We start from the raw sequence: 11405 nt of genomic DNA, 5'->3' as shown, positions 1-11405 counted from the left end.
GAAAGCAGTAACCAAGAAAACCCACTGGTTCCTGGTGAAGACTGCAAGCGACATTATAACATGAGAGAGAAATATACATCTGCTTTGCCAGGATGCTAAAATGTGCAATAAAGATTTGGTGTCTTATATCTGTATGTTTTTGCTTGAGTTTAGGAGAATTTTATTATCTTAAAGAACCTGGATGTTTATTTAGGGACAAGCAGGTTTATCTGCATTGTTGTAGTTAGATTATTATTACATTATTCTCTTTGTCTCTTCCTGCCACTCTTCTTCAGTTTGGCAGTGTTTATTTACAAGTGCTTGTTTTATGATCATCACTTTAATTGATAGTTAACCATGGCTCTGCTCTCCCACTGTTGGACGAACATAAACAAGTACTAAAACAAAACACATGTTATTCTCACAGCTCCATATGTATGTGTGTGTATGTGTGCACATGACCCACGGTGTGAGAGCCAGGAAAGCCATACTGGTTTCATTATGCTCAAAACTAGCCCATTATGGTTTGAGAAAATCATCCAAACTCTAAACAGTTGCTATGGTAACGTCATGTCACCACTCTTTTTTCAGCATCCCTCGTGCTCCTTGCTCTTTCTCTTCCAATTTCTTCTCGTTTCTCACCTGCATGGTCTCCACCCATTCTTTGCCCGTTCCTCCTCCTCCTCCTCCTCCTCCTCACTTCACCACATCACACTCAGCACACACAAAAGCACTAGCTGCCACGCACTCAGGATCTGACACACACACACAAACGTGGCACTCGCTCTCTGTTCCCCCAGAGACAGAGTTTCACAACCACCTTCCCTCTGCCCTCTCACACTGACTGCCCTCTGGTTAGAGAAAATAAACCAGTGGAAAAGAACACAGAGGATGAAAAGCCAGCAGCAGGGTTTTGGAATAGTAGGATCTCTTTTGTTTTCTGTTGTGCTTTTTTTGGTTCAAGGTTTCTTGTTCCTAACAAGTTTTTGGCCCTGCTCCTTCCTCCAATTCAGTTTTTTTTGGTGTAGGGCATAAACAGCAGGAGTAGTTGAAGATCTCAAATCCCATTTTTACCAGGTCACAATAGTCGTAGTTGCTGTGAGTGATTCTCAACATTTGTATTCACCAGGAAAATATTTTTGCTAGATTAGATTGGATACCCTAAATTTTCCACCAATACTAATATGACTGAACTTTGGGAAAATATATGCAGTATAAAATCATGCACAAGAAAATTAGAATCTTTCTTTTTTGATTGAATAGTGGAGAAATAATATTTACAAATGAGCCTTTGGTTTGTACATTTTACTCATTTAAACATGATGTGGCTTCTATTTAAGAGCAGTCTACTGTCAGCCAGCATTTTGGGAGATAAGCTTGCTTCTTTGGCAAAAGTTAGCTGAGAAGATAGATAACATGTAGTGTCTCGGTTGTTTAAATAAAAAACTGGAATGTAAAAACAACAAGCTGTGGTTTTTACAGGGGATTATGTGGTAGCCTGTTTCGTGGTTTTTCACATTTGGTCTAATAACTTCCTGGAGTCAAAGAGAAAAGAGATATAATATCATATAATCCTTGTGAGATGTAGAGGTGCTGTTTGTTTGCTCAGGAAGCTGCTCTGGCCCTTCTTCAGACCTATGTTTAGCTTCATTTTTAGTATACAGACGTAAGAGTGGTATTGATCTGCTCTTCTAACTCACCAGGAAAATGAATAGCTGTATTTTCCAAAATGTCAAACAATTACTTCAGTCTGGGGGTGACAGTATTTGAAAGGGTTATAATGTAGGTATAGCCACTGAGTGCATTCAGGGTGTGTGTTGAGGAACCCAGACCACACATATACGCACGCTGAAAACATTATTAATGACTTAAAGTGGTCTAGTCCCACTATATTTTGTGGCCATGCTGGTGGTCTGTGATTATTATGGGATTGTGTTTGATGTATCCTCTTAATGGCATAGTCCCCTGCATTATGATCGTGCACACACACAGAGGCGTAGTTTATTAAGCGTCCAGCCATTTGCCTTGTCGCCATGATAAAGCTCTTGGCGCTGGACTATAGTTGTTTTAGGGCCCAGACACCCTTAGCCATTACTCAGGTGATACGCCAACAGCTGGTGATCAATGTGTCTCTAATAGAGAGAACGGGGGGAGGAAAAAGCAAGAGAAAGACAGCAATATTGATAGAGAGAGATAAAGATAAGCACAGAGAGTGATTGCACTTTTGCCTTCACATTCATCACCATGTTCGTATAAAGCACTAACTGGCCCTAACCTGCTCTGCAGTAATAGCCTGCTGTACTTACGAGGTGCCATCAAAACAATGGCATTTATCTAGACAGTCAGATCATACACTTTCATCACTTTTATCATGATGTCTTTGCTTCGGTGTGTGCAAGCATGTTGAAGATTTGTTGACCCATACTTTAGCAGGAGTGAAGAAAGCTCAAGAGTGAGTGTCAACTGTGAGGCGGTTAATGCTCCTTAAAGTTCAGCCAAATCCTGAGGTCAACAAGTATATTTCTGTTTATCGGTCTGACCTTTATTCTGTGCATCTGTCTTACTGTCAGTACCTCTATCTTAGTCACTGTTGGTAAATTGGTATTCAGAAATGCCATTTTACAGCAGTTTCAAACTGTAGCCACTGTGGATCATAGAGAGGATTAAAAAAAAACAATGAATATGGAAGAAGCAGAGGGATTTGACTATTCAGTGTTTTGTCTCTGCATGGGAAAGGAAGGCTAAAGAAGCAAAACCTTTGATAAGCAGTGTTGGGTGAGTTGGGGTGTGTTCAGATGTGTGGGAGATGTGGAGAGTGGAGCAGGCGAGAGTGCCAGGCAATGTAGGAGGGAGAAAGATTGAGAGTGCGTCTGGAAAGCATCAAGCCATAGCTCGGCATATGTGTGAGTACATGCATATGTGCGTGTTGTGCAGCTCCTCTGGTCTCTGGCTTGTTAACCTGCAGGTCACAGGCAGCTTTGGTTGATGAAGTCAATGCCTGGCACACAGCATGGGAATAATGACCTCCAGAGCAAGCTCATGCTGGTGAATAAACGCACATACACAGAAACATACCAAGTGTGTGTTTGCAGTATTTTTACCCTCAGTTTTAAAGTTCTGCAACACCTTTAAAAGAAAAGTCTGACATATTGGGGAATATGCTTATTCGCTTGACACCACTCTCATGTCTGTAGTCTAAGTATGAAGCTGGTTGAACAGCAGCCAGTTAGATTATCTTACCATAAAGATTGGAAACAGAGTGAAAGAAACAACCTGTGTACAGTATAAGTGGTGTATGAGTGTGCCTGACTATTTCTTGGACGGGCGCAGTGACTTCCTAAGGTCTTGTTATCATCATGAGGCTCCTGTGCCAAAAAACGGCACATTTTGATTGTGTGGGAAATAAACAAATGGAATATAATGTAATACAATGTAAGGCATTAATTAGTTTTAGAGGTGCTGCTAGGTGGATTTTATAAACTGCCATATGCTAATATAAGGTAGGTGGCTATAGCTTCATATTGAAAGGGAATATGTGAGAGGGGGAACAATTTATCCATCTAACTCCTGGCATGAATGTGGATACGAGTGCACTTATTTCTGCAAATGTCAATTTCTGAATCGGAGTTAGCTGAGAGCTTGTTTACCTGGTGTGTCTCCTCTACTGGTTGCCACTGAAGTCTGGGGATGAGCACTTTTGTCTGTTCTGATGGGAGGTCACTCCTTGCAGAGTTTATGTATTTGATCAGTATTGTGGTGTGTGTGTGTGTCTCTGTGTGTGTGTTGTAGAGAAAGAAACCAGCAGCTGGTATTGAGTTTGTGTTCTGCCCTGTGAGACCAGGCCCAGGCTGGTGTTGTATTACATGTACTAGTGTTGCTGGGGAGAGGAGGGGTGAGTTGGCTCAATGGCCAAGAAGTGAGGGCTGACAGATGAACAGGAGGGAGAGTGGCGGGGGAGAAGGAGGGAGGCGGGTTGGTACTGGGCAATTAAGCCAGAGCCTGACACCCAAAGCACTTCTCATGCTCTGGCACAAGCTATTGTCGTCTGGAATTTGAGAAATGCATTTGATCGGTACGATGTCTCTGTGTGGGTGTTATTTTGGACAACTCCTGGGGACAAACAGCCACCAGAGAAGGGAAAGGGAGAACAGATGGAGGAGGTGGAGGGCAAGGGTTACCCAATGAATGGGCACATGTACTTTCATCACATTCAGCATCCAGCATTTTGAATGTCGGCACTGTTTGATTAATCTGATCCTATTCCTACATAGTAAGAGATTCTGTAATGGAGTGAAGAGAGAGAAAAGAAACCTTTTCATTGACTTATGGGGAGTTTCTGTTAAGTGAGCAACTGATTAAAAAAAAAAAAAAAAAAAAGAATAACATTCCAGTTCACATTGTGTGGATGGCGGGAGTGAAAAGAGGGAGGGCACACAGATATTTTATCTGGCTCGGCTCACATCATGTCTCTCTCCTCGCTCAAAGGGAATCCCATCTTTTCTCTTTGACCTCGGCATTCCTCAGACTCAGAGTGAATGCAAGGCTGAGGTGCGTATGCGTGTGTGCGTGAGATCATTGTTCACCTTCAGAATACATAAAGTAATTAATACGAGCCTGAGCAACGCAGTTTCTGAAGGTTGAATAACTGTAGGGGGAAACCTACACCTCAGTCCTGGCTTCGTTTTCTTCTCCACAGTCGAGTCCAGCCTCCTTTCCAGGCAAAAGTGCTCATATATCTTCATACATATTTGACAAGATTGTTGATACTGATTTATCAATGGATACGGTGCTCTTTTAACAACTTTATATAATTGGCTAATTTAATACAGTGGCAACAAGGCATTTCAAAGGGGTACAAGATTAATCTGAGGGGTCACAAGAAGAATAACTGGACAATTCATACCAATATATAGCCGAGGACTTTGATCTTTTTGCTTTTGTGTGTGTAAAATAATCGCTCATTTTGGGCCTCAATTATTGAAATGAAACCATGTAAGATATTGAGAGGGAAAATGTTTTTGGAAGAACTACTGACACACATCTGAAACATGACATAGACACTACAAGTTTAGCTTTTAGCAATGTGTTGCATTGGAATGCCTTATCATATGCACTTTAGGTAAATTCTTGATCTTGAGTATCCTGAAATACTTAAATTGTTACTTAAATTGTAATTAATTAAATTAAATTGTACTTAAGTATCTTTATGTTACTGAAGTACTGTTCTTGAGTAGTTTTCTCCACTGCGTCCTCGTGGAACATGCAGCTGATTCACTCATTTTCATGTTTGCATCTGCAAAGCCTCAACACTGAGCACAGAACCAACAATACTGTCAATACTATGGTACATTAAGACAAGAGCATTAGCTTGCAATGCTGAGTTGGCAAAGTGGTTGAAATTGCAGAGGGGAAAAGTTTAAGACCTCACTGTTTACTTTGAGAAATCCACCTAAACAACAGGGCTGAATGTGATCACCAGCTTAATGTGGCCAATCCTCTTTTTAATTAATGGGAATGTAAATACACTAAGTCCTTGCAGTACATGTGGTACCACTCCCTATCTCTGCAATCTTTAAGAACAGGTTGGTGCTCTCTGAGGACACCATTAGAGCATCAGTTGTTGTGCTTGTACTGCCACCTATTGAGAGAAGGTGGTAATGCATCAAAAGAAGCATGGTGATAATTTCAGTTTTAGGTTGTAGAGAGACACCTAGTGGTACAACAAGTCAGAGCAGAGGAAGCTGTGACCATACTACCTCTTACCTTGTCACATTACCCCACCCATAAACCTCATAAAAAAGGTCAAAATCACAAGGAGAATGGGAAAAGTGTATTTACTGAGGGAGAGTATATAAGGCACTGTACACCTCAACTATCCCAGGTTTATTGTTGCCTGGCTGGAAAAAAACTTAGTTGAAAAGATAAGTGCATCTATGTTTTTGGTCAGTTTTACATCTTTCAGGGATTGTCAGGTCAAAGAGCAGTAAATTAGAGCAGGATGTAGTCTTTAGTGTCGCTTCAGAGCTTGGTGTAGCGCAAGTATTTCTTCCCAGAAGGCATCTCTTTAGTGGTCACACCACTGGGGAAGAGAGCAGCAGCTTCAGCCTCAGACAGTGAGGGAATGACCATGACTTTCTCACCAGGCTAAAAAAAGACGCATGAACAGGGACATGTATTTTAGATGCAGGGTCCTGTTTTTTCATCAACTTAAAAGAAGACCTGTGCCTCAAATACACTTACAAGTCACTATGCACAAAATTGTCTGCTAAATGAATTAAATGTAATGTTTCACTATGTATGTGGAGTATCACCAATATTTCACTGATTCTGTGGAGAGAAGTGTGAGACTAGAACTGTTGTGTTAATGGTCTATACTGGAACTATTTGAAAAGCCCAGTGCTGACTTGGTTAACTATTTTCCCTCGATCCAACCATCCAAAAGAGATCTAAGAGTCGGATTAAATGATTGAGACAACTCTAAAACCTGTACTTCAAATGTGCTAACGTGCTGCTGGGTGTAGCTTCATATGTAACCGAGATATTACAAGCAAGTTACCCAAGAAGAGTTAATGCATGTTTATAATAAGAACATGCAGTCAGAAATACTGAGCTTCATTCATGTTCATGAGTACAAAACTAAATGATATCAACAACAAATCTGCCTGTGTTAGATTAAAGTTTGTGATAGATTAGAGGAAGCTGTGCATACTTTTTTGTATCTGCCCACTCAAACATCATATTAGTGTCTAAATGATGCGAATCCTCAGTTTAACTGTTTACCTTCCAGTCAACCGGTGTGGCAACTTTCTTCTGTGCAGTGAGCTGCAGGGAGTCGATAACCCGGAGCAACTCGTCAAAGTTCCTTCCTGTAGTAGCAGGGTAGAGGATGGACAGCTTCATCCTCTTATCAGGGCCAATCACAAAGACCTGATGTTGGGTGAGATGACATAGGGTCAACAGAGTATAGTGTACATTCATATTTCCTGATTGCTTAAAAAAAAGAAAAGGCGTTTCTTACACATCGAGCTGTGAGGGGCATTCCATCTTTGTCTTTCTCATCAGGGTCCAACATCCCCAGCTGAACGGATAGCACTCTCTTATCATCAGCAATTATGGGGAAGGGCAGAGCGTTGTCAGCCTCACTGTTAAATGCCATCACATCCTACACAGAGAGAAGAGATATGATTAATCATGATTTCAGCCTCTATTCCTCTGCTACTGGGTGGAGTTCATTATCCTAAGTTAATAATTTTTGCAACACTGCTGTAACGAGTGACCACTGAACCCCAGCTTCTTATCTTGCATTTCTAGATGAACCAAAAACAGATACAGTGCAGTGTCACCGTGAGCGGCATGAACTACGTGCTCAGGCACCATGACTGCTATGCCAACACAGCTGCCTTTACAGCTGGGAGGCAGAGAGAGAGAAAACATTTTTGGCAGGAACCAAAGCGGCACAGATCATCTGACACTGGCCCAGTGAACTGGAGTCCACATCCACTAAGATTAATCACTGGCCTTTTCGCGGAGGCCCTGTTGTAATTCGACAACCTAGTTAAAAGCCAATCTATTCTGTGTTGAGCGTAAGGATTAACCCATGAATATCTGAGTCCTTTCTGACAAACACCACTTGCAGTACATGTAATGACAATAATACTTATTGTTAGAAGCAAGCAACTATATGATATCAATTACAAAAGTGATTAAAGTTTTTAATTTTGATAAGTAAAAACTTTTAGGTCAAGTTAAAATACGATAATTTAATAAATCCATTACATCAAGCTAAAACATTTTATTACATTAAAAACAGAGTAATGACGTCGAATCGAATTTGGAGTGCAACTTCAGCTGAAGATCAACAACCCTACAAACTGATGTTACTGGATTATTCATTAGTGACTGTGAGCAATTGCCTAACTTCTCTCAGACTTTGGCCTGAAGTTGCAAATAACATTCTCCCTATTTTAGGAATTTCTCAAATATTCAGCCAGTAAAGATGAAAATGTTTTCTGAATATGGCCCCTGCACATTTAAAAAAAAAAAAAAAAAAAATGCATTTAATCAAACTGGAAGGATTTAGATGACAGGACAGCAGGCACGTACACAAAACAAAGCTCGTGCCCACAACAGGTAGCGTTTGATAGTTAAATGTGATTACAGCGTATGATTATGACACGTTTCATATTGTGAGCCACCTACATAATGTGACATTCATTTAAATGGTATACAATAAAAGTATATTACCGTTAATTACCATCATTAAGAGTCACTCCACCCTCTAAAGTACTCTGGCTAGGTCAATGAGTTATCCTTTTACCTCTGACACGCTAGTTAAACAGAGGTGGTATATACTGTGTGCCTGCGCGGGTGTGCGGGCGTGGTGGGTGTCCAACCTTGCTCCAGTTGTGGTGATCCTCTACGCTGTCAATGGACAAGGCAATCATCTTCACATCTCGTTTCTTGAACTCACTGCTGATCTTGGCTGCACGGGCGAGCTCAGTGGTGCAGACAGGAGTGAAGTCCTTTGGGTGGGAGAACAGGATCCCCCACCTAGAGAGGAAAAGGACATTACCGTAACAATTTCTGGTAAATAAAACATCAATACAGAGGAGCATAACTACTGCTACTGCATTGAGTAGTCTAGTCAAGTATTCCTAGAGACTGGTCATGTTATGCCCTGGGCACAAGTTCAAGTTATCATCCAATATAAAACAGACTAAAGGTCAAAATGCACAGCTGTAAGACAATAGTTTCCATGCTACCCATCGCATGTGTATTTAATGGACTTCACATAGCTCATTTAGGCTATTTAAAGTATGATTTGTTCTGTATTTTATGTTTTCTGTATTTATGTGTTGCTACATCCATATTTCTCATCAGGGACACACAGAGTCCAGAAAGTCAAAAGGATTTATAGTACTGACAGGAATAAGAGCATAAGGAGTGGGAGCTGAGGCAACAGAAGCAGAAGAAATTACTATAAAATAGGACAAAGACAGAAAAATGTAAGTCTCAGTAGAGAAATTCCAGCCGTGGATTGAACCAACAGGTGTCTGTGAATCTGGCAGACTCAAACCCCGAGACATCAAGTCCAGCTGTGTCCTACTGTGCATGGACAGTGTAACTGACCCGGATGGGTCAAGGGAAAGACTGATGTTTTCCTGCAAAATCATCCCTGGGTGTGTATAACATTTGAACATTTGAAACTGTTAACTGTTGATGATAATTCACCTCAAAAATCACAAGTTGTTTTGTTTTTTTAATGTATTGTCACATGGTGCAGAGGCACCAGAACAGCAATTCACAAGCATGTGATCATCTGACTGTGCAGTGATGAAAAACACAGAACGATCTGCTGTAATTTGTATAAACGGCTGTATGAAACATTTCAACTACAATGTGTTTTTGTGCTACTTATAGGCTGCAGCAGTGGCTGCACAAAGTGTGTTGTTTGCTGTGCTACAACTGCTTTTCCACTTGGCTAACCCTGGCAGAAACACAAACTAGTGCAACAGATTGTTGCCTCTCAAAGTACAACACCTCCTCGCACTCAGAAAATAAGGAAGTTGTTTTGTTATCAACATAACTTAACAGTAATCTTGCATGGATACGGATACAACTGCAGCAGGCTGTTTGGAAACAAGGTACAGTAACACCACATATGCTTTGTCATTGTTTATCCTGAATTTCCCTTTGGGTATTAAAATGTTTTTCTCATCCTCCAACATTCAACATAAGGAAACGGGGGGGGGGGTATTACCTACCAAGAAATACAAGAAGATGCACTTTGTCAAATATAGACTGATCTGGTTTACTTCTGCATTGTTCAGAGCGGGTAAATGAATATGAACCATTCAAAGAATAACTGGATTAAGTTGTTGATTTGTCTGTTTTCCCTAAGGCCAACCTAAGCTGAATACATGTTGGGTTGATACTTGTGCGTGTCATTAGTTCCTTCCCTCAACCATAATAGAAACAGCTGTGTCAGGAATTGTTTTCTACAGCAACAGTGGAAGGGCTCCGATTCATTTTTGAGCCTTACGAAATCCAGCCAGTCCTGCTTGTGTAACCCTGTCTGCGTCAGCCTGCAGGAGACGAGATTATGAGTTCAATTATTGAATAAAATGACTTGATTATGATCATTACTTGTTGTGATTAAGTAAAAAGACTAATGTCAAAAGTATGTGGTTTAAAACATGATGTCCTGTGGTGTCTGCCAAAAAAAAACAAATACATAAAAATAAAAATGTGGTTGACAAAATGTATGCAGCTATTCAAGACTACAGTTTGCAAACATACTAATCATTAACCATCATTAAAACTGTGTGGAAATCTATATTTCAAATGTACTCAGTCACTTGGGGTTAGAATCACAGTGAACAGTCAGACAACAGGCCTGCACAGAGCAGCTAACAGGGCTCAGTCTAATACGGTCTACGAGCATATTCGCCAGCCGTGCACGGAGGGTAAATCAGACGCACAGTGCGGACTTACGAGCTGCCCAGGAAGTCGTGAAATTTGATCCGACCTATGGTGGTGTCGGCCTCAAAGTTGGGGAACTCATCTCCCAGCAGAAGTCCAGGCATGGTCGCGTCCACTGAGCAACTCAAACACGAGAGAAATGAAGAGGCCTGTGGGCGTGTGGAGATCTGAAGGTCCGGGACCAGTACCACGAGGACATGAGGGGCGGGGCTTACGACAAAAAAAAAAGTCACTACTTGCTTGTGATTGGCCCAATCACAAGCAAGTAGTGACTTTTTTTAAAAACAACTTTATTAAACGATAACGTTACAAAGGCATTTCTAAATGTAAACATAATAAATATACAAAACTTAAAATCAATTTACCAAATCATAAACTTAGACAAGTTTGTCCACAGATATGTCTTAAGCTTTTTCTTTTTTCTGAAGAGATGTTAAAGAGGCTGGACCCAGTTCAAGGTAAAACTGCGGAATATTTGGTAGATATTGAAGAAATTGAAATTTAGGTCAATCTAATGTTTTCCCAAGGGACATATGCTTTGTATAAAATAAATTATAATAAAATAAGACCACATCTTAAATTAAATTCACATTAAATAAATGAGAAATCAAATAATGGGGAAATGTTGGGTAATTGGCAGCACGGTGAGTTTATGGTTAGCACTGTTGCCTCACAACAAGAAGGTTCCTGGTTTGAAACTCAATAGGGGCCTTTTTGTGTGGAATTTGCATGTTCTCCCTGTCCTTGTGTGGGTTTTCTCCAGGTACTCTGGTTTCCTCCCACAGTCCAAAAACATGTATGTTAGGTTGATTGGTGACTCTAAATTGCCCATAGGAGTGAGTGTGAGTGTGTGAGGTTGTCTGTCTCTATGTGGCCCTGTGATGGACTGGAGACCTGTCCAGAGTGTACCCCTGCCTTTCACCCAAAGAGAGCTGGGATGGGCT

At 40.9% G+C, this 11405-nt stretch overlaps 1 protein-coding gene across 1 annotated transcript; it reads right to left on the bottom strand.

Moving 5' to 3' along the window:
• Positions 1 to 5796: 5796 nt before the first annotated feature.
• On the bottom strand, positions 5797 to 10664 carry prdx6 (peroxiredoxin 6). Its single transcript, XM_026305421.1, has 5 exons — positions 10474 to 10664; positions 8373 to 8529; positions 6998 to 7141; positions 6760 to 6906; positions 5797 to 6123 (listed from the first exon to the last, which is right to left on the bottom strand). The coding sequence occupies exons 1-5, from the start codon at positions 10563 to 10565 to the stop codon at positions 5998 to 6000; spliced, it is 666 nt and encodes a 221-aa protein (XP_026161206.1). The 5' UTR covers positions 10566 to 10664; the 3' UTR covers positions 5797 to 5997.
• Between the last annotated feature and the right edge of the window lie 741 nt (positions 10665 to 11405).

The sequence above is a fragment of the Mastacembelus armatus genome, chromosome 4 (genome assembly GCF_900324485.2).
Source record: "Mastacembelus armatus chromosome 4, fMasArm1.2, whole genome shotgun sequence".
In the NCBI taxonomy this organism is placed as follows: Eukaryota; Metazoa; Chordata; class Actinopteri; order Synbranchiformes; family Mastacembelidae; genus Mastacembelus; species Mastacembelus armatus.
Note: the sequence above shows the minus strand (reverse complement) of the source record. Positions and strands in the feature narration are given on the sequence as shown.